This window comes from Pseudorca crassidens, chromosome 8, assembly GCF_039906515.1.
Source record: "Pseudorca crassidens isolate mPseCra1 chromosome 8, mPseCra1.hap1, whole genome shotgun sequence".
Classification (NCBI taxonomy): Eukaryota; Metazoa; Chordata; class Mammalia; order Artiodactyla; family Delphinidae; genus Pseudorca; species Pseudorca crassidens.
This window is the reverse complement of record NC_090303.1, coordinates 11,836,673-11,864,193: the sequence shown is the minus strand read 5'-3', so window position 1 is coordinate 11,864,193 and position 27,521 is coordinate 11,836,673. Positions and strand designations below refer to the sequence as shown.

Genomic DNA, 27,521 nt, shown 5'->3' with positions numbered 1-27,521 from the left:
AAGGCGGTGTATGATCAAACTTTTAAAAATCTCTGCCATTATAATCATGAAAAAAAAAGGTATTGCATTGTTGATTTGAAGTGCATTTCCTTAATTATAGGTGAGTTTTGCTTGTTCTTTCTTTAAGTAGGTTGATACCTTCAGTCAAGTATGGTGAGGCCTGGGTAGCATTCTTTCCCTTTAAAGTGAGTTGATTTTATTATTTGAATCTCCAAGAATAACCTTATTTTTAGGGAATTCCCTGGCAATCCAGTGGTTAGAACTCCGCACTTCCACTGCAGGGGGCACAGGTTCGATCCCTGGTCAGGGAACTAAGATCCTGCAAGCCAAGTGGCCAAAAAAAAAAAAAAAAGAAAAGGACCTTATTTTTAAGCACTGAGAAGACATCTCATTGTGACCATTATTCATTTATTGAATAAACAGGGTTCGCAGCATTTCTAAAACCTTGAGATAGATAGATAGAGATAGGTTGAGATAGATAGATAGATAGATAGAGATATTGCTGCTGGGGTGTTTGACAATGACATCATTCAAAGCAGATGGACTGGGGACTGACCAGCTCTCTCACCTTGCAATTAATTGATGCCACATGTTTTTTCATTGCAGCAATTCAGCTTTGTGTCCTTGCCCACTGATGTGCTGGAAATTGAGGTGAAGGACAAGTTTGCCAAGAGCCGCCCCATCATCAAGCGCTTCTTGGGAAAGCTGTCGATGCCCGTTCAGAGACTCCTGGAAAGACATGCCATAGGGTAAACCTTGACCAAGAGCTCAGTATCACTAGGCAACAGCCAGCAGGCCAGGCCCAAGGGAGGCAACAATACAGTCTCATAGAGACTTGAACTGAAAAGGTGGTGCTGTATTTCCTTGGCTTCTCCCATTAATTATGTTGTTGAGCTACAACATTTAATTAAACAGACCCTTCTCTTTCCCCTAGTTTGCGTACCACTGGTTACTTATGCAAGCGAGTAAAAATTCCTAAGACACTATAGTGAAAGAAGCCCTTAATGCAGCATTTTTTCTGTACAGATAGAAATTAAAATTTGTTTTACTACAAAGGATAACATTTCATTCATATGCCTGTCTTGTGTGTAGGATTTAATCATTTGTGACATTTCCATAACAAGATGAAATGCTGGGTTACTAGACCAGAGTGCCTTAGAAAACACTAGTATTTATAGAAAATGCTAGATAATATGTATGAAATTTTAAAAGCGTGAATCCTTATGGTGCAACCACAATTATGTTGCTTGCATCGTTCAGTTGTATATGAGAATATGTTTCTGTGTTTTGTATCTTCTACATTCGTGTCCATTCAGGTTCTCATTGAACTCTGTCCAGATAAAATCCTTGTACATAATATGTATTTCCGTAGGTAATGGCAACTATGTTTGAAAACACTAACTCTCTGGTCATAGATATGCCTCAGTGCAATACTTAGAATGATATCAAAGGAATGAGGAAAATTATGCAGAATTTCCAAGGGTCTTAATTTAAAGCTCTTTGGATTTTCAGAAGGACTTTGGAATCACTCACAGTTATCATAAGGACATGTAATCAGAACCTGATAGCGTGTGTGCAGCCGTGTGCACATAGACACGTGTTAATTCTCAAGCCAAAGGGAGTTGACATTTACGAAGCTACAGTCGTGTGTCGAACAAGGTGTTTGCATTTTCCACTCAAACAAACAAGCAAAAATATACCTAAAGAACATAAAGCTGTCTGTGGCACATAGAGACTAAATGATTCCAAACTGTTCATTTTTAAAATAGCAAACTGTATGCCTTTTAAAATAAAGGCAGGGCTTCCCTGGTGGCGCAGTGGTTGAGAGTCCGCCTGCCGATGCAGGGGACGTGGGTTCGTGCCCCAGTCCGGGAAGATCCCACATGCCGCAGAGCGGCTGGGCCCGCGAGCCATGGCCGCTGAGCCTGTGCGTCCGGAGCCTGTGCTCCGCAACGGGAGAGACCACAACAGTGAGAGGCCCGCGTACCGTAAAAAAATAAAATAAAATAAAATAAAATAAAGGCAGCTCATGGGACTTCCTGGGCAGTCCAGTGGTTAGGACTCCGCGCTTCCATTGTAGAGGGCGTGGGTTCCATCCCTGATTGGGGAACTAAGACCCCCCCATGCCATGCTGTGCGGCCAAAAAAAAAAAAAAAAATTCTAAAATAAAGCTCAGAAATCTCCCTCAATCCCTTGGCCTGTATCGCAGCCCGCAGCTCTCTGCCTGGCTGTCTGCCTCCCTCAAGTCCTCTACCCATGCCTGCCTCAGCCTCACATTGGAAATATCACCGCTGCCTTGAGCTCTTTATGTAGTGGTCCTGCCTCATGCCCCCAGCTGGATGTAAGCTGTCTAAAGGCAGCGGTATGCACTACCTGCTGTATATCACCGGAATTACTTTTGACTTGCGAGAGGCTCAAAAAATATTTGTTGATAAAGTGAGTGGAAAGCAAAGGAAAGAAACACGTGGAAAACAAATGCAAAGCGTGATCGATTTAATTTTTGTCTCACTGTCTGATGGTCTTTAGGCCTCCTCTGATTCCGGCATGGTTTGGGGTTCAGGATCTCTTATGGTCCTAGTAGACCTACCTCATAATATTGACCAAGGCCCATGTCAATATTGTAGCTCATTCTATTTTCCCTGCATATAATGCCTTATTCAGTGGGCTTCCTAGAAACTCCAAGCATGAAACCAGGGCTTCCCAAATAGAAATACGAAGTCAGTGGATCACTGGGATATATGTTGTTTCATAATGCTGGTGCTTTCTAGGAAGAAACATGAAAACACTACCAGCCAGTGACTTATCTTTTTATTTGAATGTCACAAATGAATAAATGGAGTGAATACAGAATTATCTAAGTAACAACTGGTTTGGGACTATGTCTTTGTTATTATTGGATAGAGTGGATTTGTTCATTTCTGAATATCCCAAGGTAATCACTCTTCCTATTTAGGCGAAGGTAGGGGACCATGTGCTCTGCTGAAGCTGCATTGTTGATGAAACTATAATAGCAAAGTTTCAGGTTGATTTCTCCCTGGATAATTGTCTTCCTAGTAATTAAAAATTGTCTTCCGCCTTGAGTCGGAAGAGGGAATGGTGCCAGAGTCCAGGGTGGAGTTTCAGAGTCTCTCTGTGGGACCCTGGAGTTGGTGTAATCAGAGGTCATGGGCCAGTGGACCCAGCCCACAAGTCTTGCTTTGCTCCGTTCCGCAGCAGGTCCCTTTCTGAACCCCTCCACAGGGTCCCTGGTAACCAGGACAGCATCCTTCCATAGATATTAGATATAGATGATAGATAGATAGACAGATAGATAGATGATAGATAGATAGATATCGCAAGACACACATCTGCTGCTGGCACTGTCTATTATTAAGGGCATATTTGGAAAATATCACCCTGCACAGGAAAAGCAGCAAAGGATATCCATATCTTTTCTTTTTTTCTCTAGAACACAGGTTGGCAAACTTTCTATAAGGAGCCAGATAGTAAATGTTTCAGGCTGTATAAGCCATATGGTTTCTGTCCCAGATATTCAGCTCTGCCATTGTAGCATGAAGTCAGCCCAGACAAGAAGTAAACTTAATAATAAGCAAGGTTGCATTCTAATAAAACTTTTATTTATGGAAACTGAAATTTGAATTTCGTATCATTTTCACATGTCACAAAATACTACTCTTCCTTTGCTTTTTTTCCAACTATTTAAAAATGTAAAAAGCTCATGGCCTTATGGAAACAAGTGATGGGCCAGATTTGGCCCGTGGGCTGTAGTTTCCTGATCCCTGCTTAGGAGTATTCGATAAGGATTTTCTTGAAGGTTTTCATCGCTGTTGAGCAGATGTACTTTCCCATCGTTCCCTTAGGACCATCTCATATGTACCCGAGCAGATCACCACCTCCTAATAGCAGGGCCTCCCTGGGCTGGGCTGCTTTGCCCACTGACACAGAAAGCACACTGCGTGGTCTTTAGGAGGACAGGTATTGACCAGATCTGTGACGGTGTTTGTTTCCTTCTAGGGACAGGGTGGTCAGCTACACACTTGGCCGCAGGCTTCCAACAGATCATGTGAGTGGACAGCTGCAATTCCGATTTGAGATCACTTCCTCCATCCACCCAGGTATTTTCAGCATGTACTTTCATGTGTTGTCCTAGCCGAGTGTCATAGCGTGGTTCCTTTCCCCAAAATACAATAACCATTGTTCTCTCCAGACATGTCCTAGGTTTTATGGTTCTCTATCCATCTTCTCCATTTGAGGCCTAGAAGCCAGTGATCTGTTCTGGAAGCCAGGTTGCTGTCCCCCTTTTTATGTTTTTTATTTTTATTTTTTGGCCACATCACATGGCTCGTGGGATCTTAGTTCCCCGACCAGGGATCAAACCCGGGCCCCCTGCAGTGGAAGCACAGAGTCCTAACCAGTGGACCACCAGGGAAGTCTCTGTTGTCCCCTGGATTGAGAGGCTCCTCTTCATTCGGTGATCCAAAGGTAGAGGGTTAGGCACTCGAGTGGGAATTGACAAAGAGGCCAACGTGGGTATGGAGCCATGTCTAATTTATCATTTTACTCCCAGCATCCACATAGGACTTGCTCAACAGATATTGAATCATTACATACGTGAGTGAGTGAATGAATGTGATACCCATCATAGTGTTGAACTGTGATTACCCAGTGGATTTTTACAATATCGCAGGAAAAATGGAAACTATAAGTTGGACAGAAAACTTGAGAATCATCCCGTGTTCAGTTTTTCAGGCCAAAACATATCTCCAAATAAGAATGATGAGATACCTCTTAATTCCCCCCTTGCTTTTCTCCTACAAGCCCCCTCATAAGTGTAGATCACACTGAGAATTGTCTGGTCCTCCTGGGCCACATTTATAGGTTGCCATTAAAGCTAATATAGCTTCTGAGAATTCAGGGTCTGAAGTTTATCACTGCCCACTCATCAAACAGAAGTTGCACTCTTCTATGCCCAATATACAAAGCAGATTGTAAGAAAACACTTGACTGTTTCGTCCTTTCAAATCCAGCATTTTCTACATTCTGAGAATAAAACTGACTCTTCCTTCAGTCAGGACAGCTTTACAGTGCACCAGAGAGATTGCTTTTCTTCGATGAGTGAATAGCACTAGAGCTTGAAATGGGAATTCCTGTCTGGCAGGGATGCAATAGAGCAACTGGGGGAAGGTAGAGGTAAACCATGCTTGCTGCTCCTTGAATGGGTGCTCGGTATGGAGACCTGGTTTATCTTCCCCTGCAGTACCTCCATATGTTGGAAACCTTCCAGTCTGAGCCACTGAATGACTGTGGTTGCTCCCATCATTGGCCTTTTCTTCTCTCTGGTCACCTAAGAACCCCATTCTGCCACCCTGGGGGACCCAGCCATTGTAAACACTCTGAACCAATATAATTAGTCCTGCCTGGAGCCAGCAAGGAACTATAAACCGTGCCCCCCATCTCTGAGGTCTAACATGTAGCAAACATTTATGTGCCTAGAACTGGGGTAATGCTAGGCTTTGGGCATTTTAACCAAAAAATGAAGTTCCTTGAAACAGAATTCTTAAATATATCATGACTGCAAGTAGTCCTTAACATAAGGAGAACTCATTCTTGCAGTATTTTTAGCAGAGCTTTGGCCAATGAGAAACCCTCATCAACCCCTACATCCAATATCCTAAGGCAGAAATCCCTAGGATGGCTCAGTCCCCCGGAGCAGGCTAACACTACAGTGACATTTTCTTCTTGTCTGCAGATGATGAGGAGATTTCCCTGAGTACCGAACCTGAGTCTGCAGAAATTCAGGACAGCCCCATGAATAACCTGGTGGCAAGCAGCCGTGGGGAGCCGCCTTGCACTAATGCACCAGAGCCCTCGGGGACCTCAGGGCCAGAGCAGCTGAGCCAGGGCAGTGCGGTGGGCCCTGCAGGGAACGAGAGCCTGGAGCTTGCCAATCCGGATGAGGCCGCCGCAGGTACCACGGAGGCAGGAGATGATGGCACGGTCTGTGTGAGGCCTGAGGCGGCTGGGGAGCTTCTGGCCCCCTGGCCAGAGGACACGGAGCCCGCCCTGAGCGCGGAAGAACTGGCCGAGCGGCTGGACCTGGGCGGGGAGGCGGCCCTACCCGGGCTGCTGGAGGACGGTCGAGCCCCGGGCAGCCCCGGGGAGCCAGTGGCCCATGAGGCGGCGACAGAGAGCCGGGCTGGCGGGCAGGAGGAGGACAGGCTGCAGCTGCGGGCTTCGGTGAAGAGGAAAAGCAGGCCGTGCTCCCTGCCTGTGTCCGAGCTGGAGACGGTGATCGCGTCCGCCTGCGGGGAGCCCGAGACGCCTCGGACCCACTACATCCGCCTCCACACGCTGCTGCACAGCCTGCCCTCCGCGCAGGGCGGCAGCGCAGACGACGATGGCGCGGAGGAGGAGGCCACCCTCAAGGATGCCTCGGAGAAGGAGGCGCTCAGCGAGGTGGACACGGTCGCCGCCGAGCCGCCTCCCCCGGAAGAGGATGGAGAGGCCCCCGAGGGGGCCACTCCAGGCACAGCGCCCCCGGGCCACTCGGGCTTGGCCAACGGCTCTGTCCCAGGTGGCGACACGCTCCCTAGCACGGGGAGCGAGAGCGACTCCAGCCCGCGGCAGGGCGGGGACCACAGCTGCGAGGGCTGCGACGCATCCTGCTGCAGCCCCTCGTGCTACAGCACGTCGTGCTACAGCAGCTCGTGCTACAGCAGCTCCTGCTACAGCGCCTCCTGCTACAGCCCCTCCTGCTACAACGGCAGCAGGTTCGCCAGCCACACCCGCTTCTCCTCCGTGGACAGCGCCAAGATCTCCGAGAGCACCGTCTTCTCCTCCCAGGACGACGACGAGGAGGAGGAGAACAGCGCCTTCGAGTCGGTGCCCGACTCGGTGCAGAGCCCGGAGCTGGAGCCGGAGTCGGCGAAAGGCGCGGGGTGGCAAGACGAGTCGGCTGCCGCCACCGGGAGCGTGGCCAGAACCGTGGAAGGTCTGGAGTCCCCCGTGGCAGGGCCGAGCAGTCGGAGAGAAGGTTAGACCTCACACCCAATCAGAGAGAAAATAGGACCACCAGGGGGACGCAGGTCTCGCCAACATGGTTTCAAAACAAGAGGGAGAGGGTCAGTCCCAAATGAGGTTGCTGCAGCAGCCGTGGGTGCCTGTCCTGTACGTACATGTGTGCATGTGTATATGTGTATGTCAGTACTCCAGACTGTGGGTAGCTGACACCCCGCCACTGCCCAGATACACACCAAGAATTACAGCTAGTTGGATGTGAGCGTATACTTGTATGTGTGCTTCTCGGTTTTAACTAATCACTGGTTATAGGGTACGTGTTACCCTCTAGTCTTGACAACAACTGGAGCATCGAGGTTAGTATCAAATAATATAAGCAGGAAATGATCATCAACATTAGGTGGATAATGTGTCAGCATCTGCTGATCCCCAAAACTTATTGAAGATTAGCAGTAAGTTAATATAACTGGAGGAACATTGAGATTACCTGTTTTAGAGTTTAGCTAACCTGTGTGCAAATGGATACGTATAGCCTACATGTATGTGTCATGATTTCTGTCTCCTCAATTCTGTTATTGTTGTTGGTTTTGTTTTGTGTTGTTTTGGGGGTCCGGGGGCTATTTTTTCTAATGGAAGGGAAGAATAACATGAATGTGTAAATCGCTTTGTCTCAAGTAAGATCCTAATCCAGTAGGTACCCCCTTTAGTTTCAAAATGTATTCTGTGTCTTAACCAAAGACCTTCCTTCTTAGTCATGCCTGTGGAATCATATATAAATTTAATTTGCATTTCCTTATCCAGAATTGGGAACCACCTTCCAATCAAGTGACAGTGACATCAAGGGAAATCGTTTAAAAGTCACATAATAATAGGAAATAATTCAGTTGTTTTAAAAGAGAAAGATATAGATTCTGCTATTTTGCTGTTCTCATTTGTTTAAATTAGCCTCCAAGCAAAATGCGTTGGTCTTGTCTCTAGACAGCTAGCTAGCTCATCAAGGGCCAGAGTTATAGCATCTTTATGTTTGAATTCTCAGCCCCTAAACAAATGCCTAGCACCTACAGATTTTTTACAGGAACTAACGCGAGCTAAAAAGAAATAATTTTAAGTACTTAACAATGCCCAATTCTACATTTTAGAGAAAGAAGGGGTGAGGGAAAGTGGCACATAGGATAAGGAGAAGCCCAAGGAAATTGGTAATAAAGAGACACAGGGAGGAAAACCATAGTGACATACAATATGGAAAGGCACCCGTGAGTGTGAGAATGGCGTGGACAATTCCTTTCTTTAACAAGGTGGTTTTGAGTCCCTTCTTCGTTCTGAGCCGGATGCTTTGTGCTGGGCACAGGAAGATGGTTCAGCTGTAGATCTGTGTGGAAGGAACTCAATAATTACAATAGAATTGCAAATAAGTATATTACAAGGAGTTTGGGGGATACACCCCTACAACAGCATAACTCGGAGCTGCCAGCGATGTTTAGACCAAAGTTCAGCAAATTTTTTCTGTAAAGGGCCAGATAGTAAAACTTTTAGGCTTTGTAGGTCAAGAGGCAAAATCAAAAAACTCTTCTCACCTAAGGGGTATTTTTAAAAACAGTTTTACCTTCAGAAGTGTAATAACCGTTCTTAGCCCAGAGCCATACAAAAACAAGGCTGGATTCGGAGTTTGTCAACCCGTTGTAGCCAATGGGTATACTTTGACCACCATGTTGGGAGACAGTCCACACATGGGTAATTGAAAATTGACTCAGTATACATTGATATAAAAGCATGTTTAACAACAACATAAAAAAGACACTGCCCACGCCTTTGAGGGCCTAACAGTCCAGGAGGGGGAAGCCATCCCCTTAACTGAAAGGACAGGAAAGTGTTTCAGGGCCATAGTGGAAGTCTGTGTTTGTAAAGAAATTTCTCGCTTCCTGAATTTTTTGCAGATTGTAAACTCGGAAAAAGTTAAGAAGCACCTACATGCTTCACTGTGGTGGTTACCAAGGGCAACATGAGGATTCCTGGGAAGGACTGTTGATCTCATGAAAGCTGTGCATACCTTGGCATGTGACATTCTCCAGCCAGTTCTTCTCTCCCTTGGTAGTGCATCCCCGGGGCTAATGGGATCGGCGTGGCAGATCTGTCCCCTACTGACCACCATGTTTCCAAGAGCACCTGCTCAAAGAAAGCACATAGGCCTGGTTATATGCATGTGTGCTCTCTTCTCCCTTAAGAGTCTCTGCTGCCCCCTCACCGTGACTTTGAAGATTGCAAATTCTTGCCCAAGGTTAGCCAAGGTAGATGTACTATATACATGCCCACTCAGACGAGTCTGTAGCAGCTTGTGGAGGATGTCTTCTTTATCTACTTTTTGCTGCTTTTCCTTCCATAAAAACCTTTTTTTTCAATCTCAACATAAAATGGTTTTTTAAAACCTGCCGATCAAATGAAAAAAGTAACGTAATATGGTTATGAGCTCAGCCCTGCCATCAGGCTCCCCTGGGTTTATATTCAGTCCCCCCCACTTCCCAGCCATGACACCTTAGCCAAGTTACCTAACTGCTCCAAGCCTCACGTGTAAAATGGGTGCAAATGTAGAACGTACCCTGAGGGGTTATCGGAAAGATTCAATGAGATGATTCGTATGATGCGCCCAGCCCCTCACTGAGTGAGGGTTCCTCCAGGTAGATGAGCAGCGAGACTCCCTTTTAAATTAGAATAAGTTTCCTTCTCAGAAGGTCTAGCAGGTCTGACACTTGCTTTGTGTTTGAGGCGAAGGGGATGGTGTGGAGCCGCGGCCGCCGGCAGAACAGGATTGCTCGCTTCCTCTGTGCGCTCCATTCAGTCACATCATTGCGTTTGCTTGGGGTTCACAGGCAGGTGGGGTCAGCTCCATTAACTCCAGCAAGCAACAATATTATGTTTCCACTAGCTTGGAGGAGTAATTAACCTGATTGGTTGAATTAATTATGATGAGGTAAGTTTGTTGTGGTTGTTTTTGTTAAGAAACTAAATTAAAAATGCAGCAGCTGGTGACATAACAACTGTACCATTGTTTTTTTAGTTTCTGACACTAAACATATATAAAGACAAACATGAGTGTGGTATCCACTAAATTCAGAGCCCAACTTTGAAACAGGAGTCTGTTTGCAAGGAGCTATGTGCTGGCATGAGGAGCACCTTCCTTGACTGCCCTTAGTCTCCAGGGACCCCAAGAATTTCAGTCACACACCAGAGTTTGCACAAGAAATAATGTTACATATTTAACATTTGAAAGGACCCTTTGTTCCGGAATACATCCCTGTTTTTGTTTTCCAGTTAGCTCTAGGAATTAAATGGCTAAATTAAATCCACCTAACTTCCTTCCTAGCTAATTTCTTTATGTTTTAAATCCGTTCTGTGGATCTAGAGTGAGAAGAAATAAACATCCTTTCCATGTGTGGACATTCTGGGGAGTATTTTTGAAATTTGAGATCCCACGAAGATCTTAACCACTGTTTTTCACAGTTTCTCTCTTTTTGGCCCAAGGAATAATGGAACACTTGGTATTTGCATGAGCCGTGGAGGGCAGAGGAAGGAAAAGGCCTGACCTTTGTCCTCTGGCCAACAGGGGCTACTGTGAGAAATCCAAGGCGGTGTTAGTGGGGGGTTACCAGTCTGAGAGCTGTCTCGTGGCCTGGGCCCTTCTAGCTCCCCAGAGATCAAGAGCAATTGCCTCTGATTATGTGACCCAAACAGCTGGTGCTGTAGGCCTTCCATGCACATGGCCAGAGGACATCATGAAATAGGAGCTGCATTGTACAACATCGTTCAGTTCATCATAAGGCTGCCTGAGAGTACTATTAGCTGTGTCTGTTATAACTGAGGGTGCGCATTCTGTGAATATGTTTATTTCTAAAATTTCTCCATGTCTGTCTTTCTTCTTCCGTCTATCCCACTTCTGTGTCTCAAGTTTTCCTGTCTCGGTCTTCCCACCTCTTATCTACTTCCTTCGTCTCTTGTCTTCTTCCAGAACACCCTGGCTTATCAGATTCTTCCTCAGAATAATCTGGACCAATCACAAGATGCCATAGCTCCTGGGCTCTGTACCCCAGCCCCTAGCTTCCATACTACACGAGTTCCTTAACCCCATCTCAGAAAGGCACCAGCTAAGAGTTTCATTCCAAACACAAAATCTCTGAAAGGTGGCCTCTGGGTAGCCCTCCGATGAAACCTGTCCAAACAAGGAGCTGTCATTTTGCACAGACCCCTTGAACTTTTATGAGACCTTATAAATGCTGCCCTTCCCTCCAAAAAGCCTGTTTCTTTTCCTGGGCTAAACTCAGGCTCTGCTCATTTTCTTTTGTGTCCCTTTCTGATGCCACCTTCCCCTCAAGAAAATCCGGGTGGTTACAGCATCAGACCCCAATCCTACCTATTGGTCTGTTGCGGTACAGATCACAGCCATGGAGTGTTTGGCTGGCTTTTTTCGAGTTTCTTAAAAGATATAGTTCCCTCTATTCACTGGCTCATGAATGACTCTGTATGTAGCAAACTGACACAGAAAAAAATCAATTGCCTACTCTTTTTTTTTTGAATTTTATTTTTTTTTATACAGCAGGTTCTCATTAGTTATCCATTTTATACGTATTAGCGTATATATGTCAATCCCAATCTCCCCAATTGCCCGCTCCTTGGGGTTTTTTCTTGCAGTAGTTTGTTTTACAGTCGTGCTTTTTTGCTGACATTGCCATGGCAATGAATGAATCTGAATGTCTTGACTATCTTGTCCGTAGGTGAATGTCCTATACTCCATAATTCCCAGCCAGTAAGCCAGCTTCCTTCCTTGAGGCCTGAACATCATCACTACCCAACAATCGATGAGCCTCTTCCACCAAGTAAGCTTTAGTTTTGAAAATCTATGTTCATAACTTCCCATCAAGTGTAAGCAGGTCGGTATGAACTTTGTATATAAACATCCAAACTCTTCCTCCACTCCATACCTCACACTGTGATCAAAAACCAATATGGGGGCTTCCCTGGTGGCGCAGTGGTTGAGAGTCCGCCTGCCGATGCAGGGGACGCGGGTTCGTGCCCCGGTCCGGGAGGATCCCACATGCTGCGGAGCGGCTGGGCCCGTGAGCCATGGCCGCTGAGCCTGTGCGTCCGGAGCCTGTACTCTGCAATGGGAGAGGCCACAACAGTGAGAGGCCCGCGTACCGCAAAAAAAAAAAAAAAAAAAAAAAAAAAACCAATATGGCTCCTACCATAGAAATTGCTTGGTTGGTTGGTTTTTTCTCGTGTGGTTTCAGGATGTGATCTTAATGAGAAAACCCAGTATTTTCAGCACCCTTCAACTTCTGAAATGGAGAGCATTTCTTTACAAGACTTGACTAGGCCTTGCAAACTGTTCATGACCCTTAATTCGCAAATTTTACTGTATTATATTTAAAAGTTTGCAGCTCGAGATGGAATAATCCTATTGTTCTCCATGGGACCTTTTATGGTTCAAGCATCTCCACGTAATAAAACATTTCAACCCATCAGGACCCATGAACTTGCATTTTCCTTACTCTAATTTGCACCAGTAGGTGACAGCCTCAAATTTTTTCTGTAGTTCTTAGAGGTTTCCAGGCAAAGTATCATCTTTAGGGATAGAATTCAATAGCACATTCTCCTGGTAACCGTAATGTGTAATTGATAATTATCTAACTGGTCATTTGAACTTGGGAAAATCAATCTCAGTGACTCAGTTTTCTTAGTTGTAAAGTAAAGCTTTAATTTTCTCATCTGCTAAATGCTAGATTTGGACTAGATAGTCTCTAGATATCATTCCAGTGTAATTTACCCTTATAATATTCCCTTATATGTAACATTTGTAAGAAGGAAGTGACACCCCAGACATTAAACATTCACTTAGCATCAGATATGTTCGTGAATTCTAGAACATCCCTGTTTTGGCTTGGGCTCATTTTTCAAGCAAAGATAACCTTTAAAATTTGATAAATTTTACAACTGCAAGATCTTTCCAGGATGCAAAGAATCAGTGTTTCTTTCCATTCTTTTGCCCGTGCTTACATTAAGCCGTTACAGTTTTGAAAGAAGAAAGGTTTATTCCTTAATTCATCTATTCTTGGCAATGTGATATATTTTACATTTACACCATTCTTCTTTTCAATTGTAATTTATCAGTGATAAACAGTGTCTTTAATATGTAGAATAACTTAAAGGAATACCGCATTTGTTTGGAGAGACCAAGACAAACATTATGTTCTTTAACTTTTGATCCCTGATTTCTTTCTTTATACATTGATTTATGCATATTCCATAAATGAATAGTAAAATTTCAGTGTCACTGAAGGTACTTCCTACTTAGAAAAATACCTATAGCATGTTCTCTCCAAGAAAGGAACATTTTCCCCACAACAGAAAAACCTATCAGTGGGTGTGTACATGAATTGACCCTCAATCCATGCAAGAGTAATAACTAGTTATTCATACAGATATTATAGATAATTGAATATAATATATTCTGTTTTAAAGAATTGCTTTATATAAGCTGCTTTTGATAATGAAACAAATTTCTTCCAGATAGGTTTCAATTTTCTGTCCATGTGACACTGAAAAATATTAGAAAAGTTGGTAGTGAAGCTAACAACTGAATTTTCTTAATCTCACATAGTACATGGATGACTTCATCAGATAGTTATTCATTGAATAAGTATTTATTGAATGCTTACTCTATGCAAGCAAAAAAGGCAAAGATCCCTGCCCTCAAGGAGCTTACAGTCTAGGCTGGTAGAGACAGATAATAAACAGGAAAAAGAAGAAATGAAGAAATAGTGCAGCACATTAGATGGTCTTAAGTGCTGTGGGAAAACAAAAGCAGAGCAGGGTAAGGGGAATCTGGAGCATGTGGTGGTGGCTGGTTTGCCATTTTAAATAGGGTGGTTGGGTACACTTCGCTGACAAGGCAACATTTGAAGCTAGACTTAGAAGTGTTAAGAAGGTTATCCACCCAAGTATTGGGGAAGAAGAGCTTTCTGAGCAAACAGAGCGGCCTGCCTGGTGGGTTTGAGAAACAGCAAGAAGGTCAGTGTGTCTGGATGGAGCGGATTTGGGAGCGAGGAAGCAGCAGGAAGAGGTCCGTCTATCGGGGGCCCAGATCCCCTAGGGCCTTGTAGACCACTTAAGGGTTTTGGCTTTTACAGTGGATGAAAGGGGGACGTTGTAGGTTTTTGAGCAGAGGCGTGACATTGCCTAACTTAGGACTTAAAAGGTTTTCTGTGTTGGCATCAAATTGTGAGGAGGAAAAATAGAAGCCCGAGACCCAACATAAGATTCTTGCAGGTGAGAAAGAGTGGTGGCTTGAGCTGGCGGGGAGCAGAGGACGGGGTGAGAAGTGGTCAGATCCTGGCCAGATATTTTGTGGGTAGATTTGCTGAAAGATTGGTTGTGGTGTGTGAGATACAGAGAAGGGTCAAGAATGACCTCAAGAGTTTTAACCTGGAAGGATGGAGCTTCCTTTAACTGAGAAAGGAAGAGAAGGCCGCAGATAGAGCAGGTTTGGGTGGGAATGAGCTGAAGCTTGGTTTTGATCGTGTTATATTTGAGATGTCATCCAGGTATCGGTGTTGAGAAGACAGTGAGATGCAACTGAAGTTCAAGATAAAGGTCTAAACTACAAACATGGTATTGCACTTGTTAATGTACAAGTACAAATTTACAGGCTTTTCATGGTATAGTAATTAAAATAGGATTCATTATTAGGCTCTACATCGTTCTTAGACTTCATGGAAAATATATAGTTTAATATCTGATAAGGCTCCCCAACCACAGATGAATGGACACACATGAATGACTCTAACTCTCCCAAGGTCATCCGTAAAGGTACCATTTTCAGGAGTCTGTTTTGGCATCACAGGGCCAAGTGCATCAGACATGCTGAGGACTGAAGTTCCATTCGGAACGTGTTTTCTTTATGCGATACTGTTTATACAGTATGTGAAAGCAAATTCTTTACAAAGCAACCCAGAAAACACACTTATAATCTCTAATTGCGCTTAGCTATTATTTTCTGATTATTGATAAGAGTTTAATTAGCACTCTGCCTTCCAGGTCGTTAATGTATTGACAAGAGGGCCTAACTGTCTGGCTTGCCATTCTTTTCCATGAGTGGCTTGGAAATGTTGAAACTCATAGAAATTATTATTCTCGCTGCACCATACTTGAGTTATTTTCCTTGGAGAATCTATGAGACTGGAGGCTTGTCTTTGAAGGAATCCTTCCTTTACTGTGGGCACCTGGAGGGCAGGGATGTGTGTTAGTCAGCAATGTGTCCTCAGGACCTGGCATGGTCTCTAGTTCGTAGTACAAGGAGGAGTTTGTTCAACTGAATTGAGTAACACGATACTCTTCAAAGATTAACACTCATTCTTTGTTGGATGACAGTCATGTTGGGTTCAAGGAAAAAAAACACCCAGTTGCTGCTAGTTTGGAGATCACTGAAATTTTTTAATGTTTGGCTCGAGATTAATTACCTAGTAGTTACACAAATATACAATTTCATCAATGAGCTAATTAACATTTACAACTAACAGTTGACAACTGGATCATCTAGTAGCCAATTTTAATCACAACCTTCTAGAATATATTTATACAATCTGACCACATTTTTTTTCCTTCAGTTTGTCTTATAAGTTGAATTTGGTGTTTTCTGGTAGTTTTAGTTTTCCTTGGGCATTATTTGGCAATCCCTCAGGTAAATGTCAGACATAAGTCATAATGTTCTCAAACAGCTTGAACCACACACATATCAAACCATAACTATACCAAATATATTGAGGTTTTCATTTTAAAAACAATTGGGAGTTGCTATGTCATTACCTGAATGATACTTTTTCAATAGAATTGTTAAACATCTGACCTACTCCCAAAAGCTATGGCTTTTCTCACTTAAAAGCCTGAATGGTTTTCCTCATTTGCAGTCATTTTTGCCTTTTCTTTAGTCTAACGTAGTTTTCAGCATAACTTTATCATGAAGCTGTTATTTCCACCACAGTTTTACACGTGGAACCTAAAAGCTTTGCGCCTCTCTGTACAGCAGACATTGCTCATCTTTTTTTTAGCTCAGGTGTGTACGTATGACTTCCAGCTCTCTCAGTTTTGAGCACTTTTTCATCCTATCACCCCAGCCCAGCTCCTACATTTATCATGGACTGTATCATCTATGCTTCCACCTTTTAGTTTGTTGCTGTGCTTAAATTTGAGAAGGAAAGGAATTTAGCTTTATCTTGGGCTCCCTCTACTGTTTGGGATAGTTATTTATCAACAAGGAGATACTCCAAAGCTAGTTAATAGTCGTGATTGGCTTTGTTTTGGTCGAGAGATATTTGGCAGCCACAGGTGGGTTGAACGTACACTGTGAATTCACAACTCTAAGGATTGAATGTGTCCATTCTTTCTCTCAAGAGGAATGGCAATCAATTAAGGCTGCTAAGTATTAGATAGAGGTTATATGAAGCTGCACGTACATACAGTGCATTTGAGAACTGTAGTCCAACCTGGTTTTAATATGAGGGCCATTATTCCCTTCTGAGCAGCCATCCTCCATCAGATTTAGCAAAGAAAGGATTCTTCCAGCATTAGAGTGTCAGCTGTCACCGGAGGACATTTCCAGTCTTCCAGCTGTCATTTGAGTAGCCAAGAAAATTGACAAGATGGAATTTTTTAAAGAAGGAAATAAACATTCCATTTTCTCTTTAGAAATTGTTAGAATTTTAACACAGGTCATACTTGAGTATCCCCAGTTACTGTTTAAAATGGCCCAGCAGAGCATCTGAGTCCCATGGGCTCTTTCCTGGAATGCCAACTCCATGCCAATGCCTCAGAGGTCACCCAGGTGCTCTGGGCAGTGCTTGGTCTTCAGCAAGTCACCCGTGGTGAGTTCTAACTGCAAAAGACCTGGAAGTGGTGTCTGTTTCACATGGATCCGTAGTTTGTCCTTGATTTTTCTTTTTGCCTTTTCGTCATGCGCTAGACTGGGAAGCTCGCATTGACAGCCACGGGCGGGTCTTTTATGTGGACCACGTGAACCGCACGACCACCTGGCAGCGTCCCACATCAGCAGCCACCCCCGACGGGATGCGGAGATCCGGGTCCATCCAGCAGATGGAGCAACTCAACAGGCGGTGGGTGATCAGCGTGCGGTGAGCCCCTGTAAAGCAGTGAAAGGAGAAGGGCAGCTAAAGAAACCCCCTTTTATACTTTCCTGCTCAGATTGTATGAGGAAACTGCAAAGTAATTAACCCATTCATAGTTAGTACCTGGAAAGCTAGACTTAACATTTGGTGAGGAGACAAGCTAAGCCTAAGTGTCATTTAAAGACGGGGAATCCTCTTGACGGCCCAGGCTCGAACACAGGTGTTCTTGGCCAAGGGCCCATGGACCACCCCCCACCCAGGTATTCACTGAGGGCGTCAGTGTTCCAGGAACCGTCCAGAAACTATATGCAAAATTATACACGGATGCACGTTTATCTACCAGACTCATACATATCTGTCATAAGATTCTCAAACAGGTCCAGAACCCAAACAGTTTGAAAACATTCCAAGGATAGGGTCAACAGAATACTAAAAGCTGCCTGGAGAAAAAGCTGCCTCATATATCTCTATATTCATGCCTACCCTGGTCCCAGAATTGCTATATACTCAGAAATATACATTCTTAAAAAGCTTTCATCATAGAAAGAGAAACATTTAAAGATACTTTTTGAGAATTGTTTTGTCTAAAAACTAGACCCCTTACTAGTTTTTAGTAAGTATGTAAGGATGTCATTTTGTTTTCAACATGCAAATGAAACCCTAAACAGCACCTCTCCCATGCCATAAGCTAGTATGAGCATCATACCCAATATCTTGCTTCTTTAAGACCAGGACAGTGGCTTTTGGATACTTTTAGTAGCCAGGAATGCAGACTGCAGGCCCAACTTCATTTGTATCCACATGATGTCTTGCTAGTGTAAAATAAAGGAAAAAGGTGGAGAGGGACTAAAAAGAATAACTAACTGGGTTTGGGGGACACAGCTATTGATAACAAATATCTTTTGAAAGTTAACTGTAGCCTCCAGAAAAAAAAAAAAGTAGACAATTCAGTCCTATTAAAATTGCACAGAAACAAAACATTGAACTTCTGCTTACTGTTGTTGTAGAGAGAGAAGGATGCTTTAGGTGAAAATCACCAGGGGTTCTTCTATTGCTTGAGCATTTGGAAGACATTTGCTTTCCATTTCTCCCCATCAGTATCTGAGTGTTTTCGGTCATTAATAAGAACCATAACCGGTTTTTATTGGCAGTGTACTTCTCTAGTCATTCCCACAGAAAGAAAGCATATTACAAGGAAGAACATACTAAATATAAATGCACCAAAATCCTTGGGAGTGTCCTTTCATGGTGATTGCAACAAGACTCCTACAACTAAAAATGCAAAGGACACAGCAAGCTCATTTTACATAGAGACTGTGTTCAGATGCCATAGGCAGAAATAGCCTCAGGGTCTGTCTTGCCAGACAAATAAGCTGAAATAATTTACCAGACTAAGAAACACGGAGAGCAGCATCAGTCTATATCTACAAGAGGTGTAGTTTGAACACTAAAACAAAACAGTAAACCAGAAGCAGAAGTAAACACCTTGACCTGTGACATAAAAATCCTTGGAAGTTCGTTCACGATGTTCAGGTTGTATAATATAAAAATGAGGCCAGGGCTTCCCTGGTGGCGCAGTGGTTGAGGGTCCGCCTGCCGATGCAGGGGACACGGGTTCGTGCCCCGGTCCGGGAGGATCCCACATGCCGCGGAGCGGCTGGGCCCGTGAGCCATGGCCGCTGAGCCTGCGCGTCCGGAGCCTGTGCTTCGCAATGGGAGAGGCCACGGCAGTGAGAGGCCCGCGTACCACAAAAAAAAAAAAAAAAAAAAAAGAAGCCAAATCCATCCTGAACCAGGCCTCTAGAGAAGTGTACAGGCTTTGATGTGTAAACCCCTGTGCCCTCCAGTGGAGCTGAACATGCTGAGAGAGACCAGACTTTGCTGAATAGCAAGTTGTATTTGCTGCATCCATGTGGACAGATAAAAAGAAAAGGAACTGAGTGATTTGAGAAAGTGCTTATTTCTTGTGAAAAATCCTACCTAGGGAAGGTCAGATAACCTTCAGATAAGTATTCAGGCTCTTCAATGCTTATTTTAACCTATTGCTTTCAAGCATTTAAAGTTTTCCAGTGATTTGGCCTGATAATGGCAGCCACAGAAGGTATACTGTCAGTCCTTTATCCATCGCAGATGTGATCACACACAGGGGGGCATGTGTTTGGTTAGCAGGAGAAATTTACACTCATCACCTTCTCACAGCAAGATGGAAATATTTCTCAGTGTTGCAAGAAGGAGTTTCTCTTGACTCCTGACAGGGTGATTGTGAAAGACAAATGTGTTTGTGCAAGGAGATGCACACTGCAAAATGTGGAGTGGACAACGTAGTGTGCGGTGACCACACTCCCTCGGCCACCCCCCAAGTGGCCTTTGTGGCTTTGCCACACGCTTCCACTGCAGGAAAGTCCCTCATTGCGTGCCTTCCACCTGGCACTCATCTCCATCCTGCAAAAGCCTAACCCGAACGTCACATGGTCCCTGGAACCTCCCCAGAGCTCTCCGCACAGAGCCAGTGGCCACCTCTTCTGCAGCCCCATGACTGATGGCCCATCATGCCTGCCACTGGTAGCTGTCCTTCCCTTCTTTCTCATTCTTCTGTGTCCCTCGTCCCGGTGCCTGGATGGGGCCAGAGTTTACCAGGACTCAGTACAAGACCATTTCCCGAGTTCATTCCTACACGTTCAAAATATCCTGAACGAACTAACTCTACCTTCTTCGCAAATATTTATTGAGGAAACCGAAAATATAAATACATAATCTCATTTTAAATCATCAACTCAAGTTTGATGTTTTACTTATTTGGATAAAATTATTATACTATTGAGAAATGCAAGTCTTAAATAAGCAAAAAAAAAAAAGGCTTATAATCCTACTGCCCGAAGGATTAGCTTTCTTAAAAAAATTACCTATCTTCAAATTTCATATGCACAGTCCTTATACAGCTCTAATGATAATATAGCTTTATATTCATTTTTCACTTCCTACATTATAAGCATTTTCATATTGCTACATAGTCTTAAGATGATCACTTAAACGATGGTATTCCAATGAACAGATGTAATTTAGTTAATCTGACATATTGGATGTTTCACTTATTGCTTTTAATCACTATTTTGGATAAGGCCCAAGTGTATGTAAAATATTAAGATTGTCTTAGAGTGTTTCTTCAGGGTTATATTCCCAAAAGAGCAGGCCAAGAGAGATCTGCGTGGTTTTGGTATTTGATATCAATGCTTAAAGGTTTTCTAAAGTGTGTTTCTACGGGTTTACTTTGCTAGCAGCAATACCTTGCCTTCCATCTCATCTTTTGGTGGGTTTTTGCTGACTTAAGTGATTCTCCTCGTGTTTTCTGGTGCTTCTTACATTTCACTTCTTGGAGGGAAGGTCAACTTCTGTTTCCATGAGCTTTTCTTTTCCCAATTTTAGCTCCTCCCGTGAGAATCGTCTGCTCCTATGGGCTTTGTTCGTTTGGTTTCGGTTTGGTTTGGTTCAGTTCGGTTTGGTTTTGGAAGGTTTCTTTATTCCCGGTTCGGTTTTGTGTGTGTTCCTCTGTGTGTCCCATTGCAAATTAGACATTCCAGCTGCCTTCCTTACCAATTTCCATAAACCCTATATAATATAAATATTTAACCTTTTTCTGCAAAAAAATAAAGTGTGAGGGGGGACATTGAAGGATATATATATATTTTTTTAATTTTATTTATTTATTTATTTATGGCTGTGTTGGGTCTTCGTTTCTGTGTGAGGGCTTTCTCCAGTTGCGGCGAGCGGGGGCCACTCTTCATCGCGGTGCGCGGGCCTCTCACTGTCGCGGCCTCTCTTGTTGCGGAGCACAGGCTCCAGACGCACAGGCTCAGTAGTTGTGGCTCACGGGCCTAGTTGCTCTGCGGCATGTGGGATCTTCCCGGACCAGGGCTCGAACCCATGTCCCCTGCATTGGCAGGCGGATTCTCAACCACTGCGCCACCAGAGAAGCCCCTGAAGGATAAGTTTTGATGAAATAGAAGAGAACCAACTCTCTGACCCCCTCTCTCATCTTTAGAACAAAGAGAGCCTCTGAGGCTGCAGCCCTGCCCTTGCTGGGTGATCCTCCACCAACTGCTGTGTGTCCTGCTTCCCCAAGACTGTCCTGACTTCAGCCAAGGCCAGGGGTTGGGTCTGGCACCTGGGATTTGAGGCTGTTGACTTAGTAAGGCGTGAGATAAACCAGGTGCAACTGAGGACATGTGAAGCAGTTTGTGAAATTGCTGACGTTTCCATCGAATAAAATTATAATAAAAATAAAATATTTCCTCGTTAAAATCCTCTTCAGTGATCACTGCAATTTGGGAAGTAAAAGAGAGGCTACAACGTGAGGTTTGTCTAAGCCCTTTCCAGGCATCTGTTGCTGAGTAACAAAGCACCCCAGACTGGGTGACTTAAAGCAACAATAACTGACTATTATCACCATTATCCTCATGAGTATCATCCTCTCTCATGGTTCTCATGGTTGACTGGGTTCAGTGAGGCCCTCCTCTGGGTACCTCATGGTTGCAGTCAGAGGGTGGCTGGGCTGGAGGCTCGCGTATCTGGAGGCTGATGCCAGCTGTCGGCTGGGATCTCAGCTGTGATTGTCAACCAGAGCACTTCCACGTGGACTTTCCACGTCGCCTGGGCTTCCTCACAGCATGGCCTCTGCGTTCCATCACAAGCTGTCGCTTTCATTATTGTCTGTTAGTCCAGGTAGCCACAGGACCTTCCCGGGTTCAAGGGGAGGGGACATTGATTCTGCCTCTTAGTAGGAGAGTAGTCAGGTTCTGGAAGAAGCTGTGGACTGAAAATATCGTTGAGCCACTTTTGGAAAATGCAGCCTGCCTTGAGCCACTTAGGAGATCCTCCAACAGCAGCTTCCTTGGTCCTTGGCAGTCCCCCTTCCTCTCCCAGGTCAAGGTCACAAGCTCAGGCGGCTTCTCACCGGCCCACTGAGTACCCCACGTGTGGCTGCATTACTTGAGTTCCAGCAAAAAGAACATCACAGACAGACAGCCTGCACCTTCCCCACAGCCTCCCTGCCACAGGCGTGTGGAGGGGTAAATAAAAGCAAGTGTTTCTCTCTCCGATTCCTTGCTCATTCCTACCCCTTCCGCATTTTCTCATAAGAGGCCTTCTCAGGAATGCCTCCCAGTAAGTGCTGCAGGCAGAGCCATCTTCCGCCAGGTGGCAGGAGCGAGTGGCTGAGTCTCTTTAGATAAAATAAAACTTAAAGAAAGCCCCGCACCAGAGAGCCTCAAACCTAGATGTAGATAATACCACCTGAAGAACTTGTTAGAAATGCCGATTTCAGTTTTGCCCCAATTTCTGTAATTATAATTATCACCCAGTTGATTCTCTGGCAAGTGGTCTGGAGACCACACTTGAGAACAAAACTCCTCTTTATTTTTTATTTATTTATTTATTTATTTTTGGCCGGGTGGCATGTAGGATCTTAGTTCCCCAACCAGGGATCGAACCTGTGCCCCCTGAAGTGGAAGCGTGGAGTCCTAACCACTGGACCGCCAGGGAAGTCCCCAAAACTCCTCTCTAAAGGTCAAGGAGAGGTCACTAGTCTTCCGAATCCCTGCCATGGAAGAGCTTGTCCGTGTAATAATACGTTCCCCATGCCCCCACCTTGGATTGCACCTGGCGACCTGGCTACTCGCTGCTCCCTGGAGGCTCCCTCCTCTTCACGCCTCTTCCTCCACTCCCACTTCACTTCTCTGAGCGCAAGACCCATACAGCAACGCTCCCCTGGCTATTGTCACTTGTATGACCTCAAGGACCTCCAGGTCACCATGTCCAAATCCACACTAAAATCTTCCCACCAACCTGCCCATCCTACATGGGCTTCATCAGTACCGGCATCTCCACCCACCTGCTCTAAGTGGGCGCCTCGAACTTCACAGTTGTCTCCTCTGTCTTCTCCAACCTCCATACCCAGTCAGGTCCCAAATTCTGCTGAGTCTACATGTAAAGTTATTACAAACTCTGCCACTAAAGATCTCGTCAGTCTGACCGCTTCCCTCATTCCTGCTGTGCCGAGAAGAAAAGGGAAGCGGAATTCCTGTCCTGTGCCCTGGTGGGGCCGAGAGACAGCAGGCAAAGTCAAGGTCATTTAGCTAGGAGGAAGAGGGGCTACAAAGAGTGAAGGACGCAGAGCAGAGCAAAAAGGAACAAGACAGCTGGACACCTGCCTACAAAACACAATGTGAATTAGGCAGGGAGGTTTAGGAAATTTCTGTGAGTGTTTTGTGGGCAGATATAGGTGATCTTAGTATCCCTACAGAATGTGGGTGTCCCCTCCCCCAGCAGCATCCTTAGACACCAGCTTTTTCCACCACCCCTGCCTGGTTCCAGGCTTCTGCATCTCCAGCCTGGAGCGATGCAGTCGTTCTCAGCTGCTCTCCCCGACTCCAGGGTCTTCTCCTCCCGCACCCTCCACACAGGTGGGGGTCCTTGTAGAACTGGACCTGCCTCTCTCTTCCAGCAGCTGCTCAGCCCCTGCAGTGACGGTTCTCAGAGTTGGTCCCCGGACCAGCAGCAGAAACTGCATCACCTGGGAACTAGTCAGAAATGCACATTCTTGCCTCCCCCACCCCATCCCTGGACCTGCTGAATCAGAGAGACACTGGGGATGGAGCCTGTGTTTTCACAGGCCCCGTAGGTGATCCTGATGCAGTTCAAGTTGGAGGACCTGGGCCTAGAGAAAAACATTCCAGCCGCCGCTGGCCACCTGCTAGGCGCTCCCTGCCGCCCCTGCTGGTTCCCTGGCACTGCCCGAGGCCCACACATCCTGACGCCACCACCAACCTTCTTGGAGTTCTCCCAGCTGCAGCCTTTTGCACATGTCATTTCCTCCGTGTACCTTCCCTACAAGCTCCCCGACACGTCATACTCTGACTTCAGGACGCATGTGCCTTGGGTGTTTCCTCGTCTGTGTCCACACCTCTTACACACCTAGGGCAGCTTGTTCACCTCACTAGAGTCACGGTTTATGTGCATTTCCCCTCTTTGTTCTGAACCCTCCTGACCGTGAGGGTTCAGAGGGCAAGATCGCATTCCAGTCTTCTCTTTGGTCTGGAAGTCCAGCGCAGAGCCAGACACACTGGAAAAGTCAGTAAATATTTAGTAAGCACCTGGTTAGGCAACTGACTGGCCAACTGACTGACTGATTCCCCAACTTGGAAAGAAAAATCAAAGGAGCCTTCAAAGAAGCAGAAAGCATTTATTTGTCTGCCAGTGTGTTTTTAGCGTGTAACCTTTGCACACCCCTTGCCAGTCCTGTCAGTTACCTGTTAAATAAAAACAAGTGAGTAGAACTTTTATTTTAGTTTGTAGACTTATCACCATCAGGGAGAGGTGCTTTGATATCTTAGTTGTAATATTTTAAGTTCCTTCCCATACCATTATTTTAGATTTAGCCTAATTTCATTTAATGCAGGGTGATTTTTTTTGAAGTCACCGTACTTGAAACTCATCACAGCTTACAAAACAAAAAGAAATCAAATCATCGAGAGATACTTGGAGTGTTAATTGTCTTGGGTATCTTGTGGGGATTTTGAGCATTTCTTTCCTGACTTTTTTGACCTCCAGGACAATCCTTTACTGATTTCCCCACTTATCTGATTCAGAGCATCAGCCCCTCCACGAGCCACCAAACCAAAGTTAACTCCTGTCTTTGCACTTTCTGACACAAAGGTACCAAAATATTCAGCGAACCATTGCTACAGAGAGGCCTGAAGAAGACTCTGGCAGCCAAAGTTGTGAGCAGGTCCCAGCAGGAGGCAACGGAGGAGGTGGCGGGAGTGATTCAGAGGCTGAAACTTCTCAGTCGAGCATAGGTATGCAGGATGGGCCCAGACTCCTGGGATGCGGATGGGGTAAGGAAAGCGGGGCGTGGGCGAGGGCCAGCGGGAGAAAGGGGCTTGGCACCAGCAGGGTAAAACAGACAGACGTTTCCCACCAGGAACGTAAAGGGAAAGTGGATTCACAGTGAAGAGACCTTGCACCTGTGCATCAAGGCAATTTTTGGTTTCGGTGGCTTAATCACTTCTTATTAAGTAAATTTATTTGTTGGTGTCCTAAGGTTGTTTTCCGCTTATAAATAAAACATACGATAAGAATTCATGGTCTGCTTCCAAGGAGCCACATGACAACAATAGGAAGACTTGTTTGCATTTAGAATAAAATACACAGCAGAAACGAGCACAACATTGTGAAGCTATTATGCTCCAATAAAGATGTTTTTTAAAAAAATAGGAAATAGTAAAAAAAAAAAAAAAAAAAAATTTTTTTTAAAGAATAAAATACAATCCCCCCCGAGGGAGGAACCTGGGAGTAAAGAGAACCGGCAGGCTTACGATTATACATGGCCGCCTGGGAGCATTTTTTAGCAAATACCATCAGCATCCACTAGGGGGGTCTGGTGTTCATTTCTTTGAATCTGACTGAGTGGAACTCAGACGAGAATATTCAAAAGGCGTTAAGAGATTGACTTCTTCTTTTTTTAATTGGAGTAGAGTTGATTTACAATGTTGTGTTAGTTTCAGGTGTACAGCAAACGGATTCGGTTATACATACACTTTTTCAGACTCTTTTTCATTATAGGCTATTACAAGATATTGTATATAGTTCTCTGTGCTATACAGTAGGTCCTTGTTGGTTATCTACTTTATATATAGTAGTGTGTATCTGTTAATCCCCAAATTCCTAATTTATCCCCTCCCTTCCTTTCCCCTTTGGTAGCCATAAGATTGTTTTCTCTGAAGAGATTGGCTTCTGCTTTTTATACCTGTAATAGCGTAAGATTATTACTGTAACATCCTAATAATCCAGTTTCTTTTTGAACTGGGTAAATGATGGCAGATTGACGACTCTAGAACATTCGGAGCAAACAGCCATGTGCTTCCTGTACTGCCAGGTCTCAGCTCTCTCTGCAAAAGCAGAAGAGTGGACATTTTCACGCCCTCTTTTAAATATGTATGTACACAGTTCCACCAACTATTTTAATTGCCTCCATTCTATTCATTTTATCAGATATACTGAAGTGACTAGTTTATGTATTTCTATTATTAATTTTTATTAATCTCTGAGAGAGATGTAGTAAAGTGATGGAGTAATAAGAAACATGAGGAAAAAGGAAAAGAAAATTTCTTTCTGGGTTTGGTATTGGATCCGGTGGCATTTGCCGTATAACAAGCCATCGAAAGCTTAAGTTCACAGGCATGCATTTAGCCCTCAATCCTGCAGGTGGGCAACTTGAGCTGAGCCCTGCCGGGTGGTTCCTCAGGCCACTGGGCTCACACCTGCATCCTTGATCAGCTGTGGAATTAGCTGCAAGCTGGCTGGCCTGATGTGACCTCAGCCGGGGCGGCTTGTCCCCACTCCCCATGGCTTTTCATCTTGCACAGACTGTTCTCGTGTTGAGGGAGAGAAAGTGGGGACCCACAGGCCGCTCAGAACCTCTGGCAAATTCTGTTGGTTAAAGCAAGGCACAAGGCCAGCTCGATTCAACAGGGTTGCAGAGTTCCATACCAATGGGGATGTGGGGGGGGGGGGAAGAATTGTGGTCCTTTCTGCAAACAAATTCTCATAGCTATGGTGAGCAACTTATAAAGAAAGTAAGAAAAAAGTCATTGGGATAAAAGGAATGAGGTATTCAAGGACTTGATCCTAACTGACGTTGTACAGGAACACTCCTAGGAAATAATGATTCTTAACTGACAGACACCGAGTGATAGAACACCTGGCCCTATCACTGCGACAGCTGGTCAGATCTCTATTCAAAACAACAGTCCTCTCCAGCTGTGCAGGTGAACCTTGTGGGCTGCTGGTGCCACAAGAGAGAAGTCCTCTATTTGAAACGATCTTTTCCCAGTGCCTTTCATTGCTTTGCTTCACTTTTTCCAGATCTGAGGAGAGATGGGTCACTTTCTCCAGTGAACTCACAAAAAATCACCTTGCTGCTACAGTCCCCGGCTGTCAAGTTCATCACCAACCCCGAGTTCTTCACTGTACTGCACGCCAATTACGTGAGTGTTCCCACACACAGAAGGGGCCTGGCCTGGCTTCCAGCAAGACCCGAAACACAACTTTGCAAAGTCATTGGATAGATTAAAGAGGATAGCATTTTAACTAAGGCAAGAAAAAAAAAAGAGAGAAAAGAAAAAAGATGGTTCTTTTTTGCTCTCTGTGAGTCTCCCAAAAAGGAGGAAAGCTAGATTTGGAAATGCTGTAGCTTCTGTGGGTTTTTGTTAGGTTCAGATGTGTTAATAGCAGTGAAAGTGATTTGGAAACAAAGATGTGTTTTTATTATTGTTAAAA

At 44.7% G+C, this 27,521-nt stretch overlaps 1 protein-coding gene across 3 annotated transcripts in view; it reads left to right on the top strand.

Annotated features, from left to right (window-relative positions):
• Positions 1-27,521, top strand: part of HECW1 (HECT, C2 and WW domain containing E3 ubiquitin protein ligase 1) — a 477,497-nt gene that overhangs the window by 353,090 nt on the left and 96,886 nt on the right. For 2 of the 3 annotated variants that reach the window (XM_067745845.1, XM_067745846.1), the window contains 7 exons: positions 607-749; positions 4,015-4,115; positions 5,750-7,033; positions 11,781-11,882; positions 17,024-17,174; positions 24,897-25,039; positions 27,108-27,229. In XM_067745845.1, coding sequence (XP_067601946.1) covers positions 607-749; positions 4,015-4,115; positions 5,750-7,033; positions 11,781-11,882; positions 17,024-17,174; positions 24,897-25,039; positions 27,108-27,229 — 2,046 coding nt within the window. The remainder of the gene's footprint in view (positions 1-606; positions 750-4,014; positions 4,116-5,749; positions 7,034-11,780; positions 11,883-17,023; positions 17,175-24,896; positions 25,040-27,107; positions 27,230-27,521) is intronic. The other variant, XM_067745847.1, reaches the window with a different exon arrangement.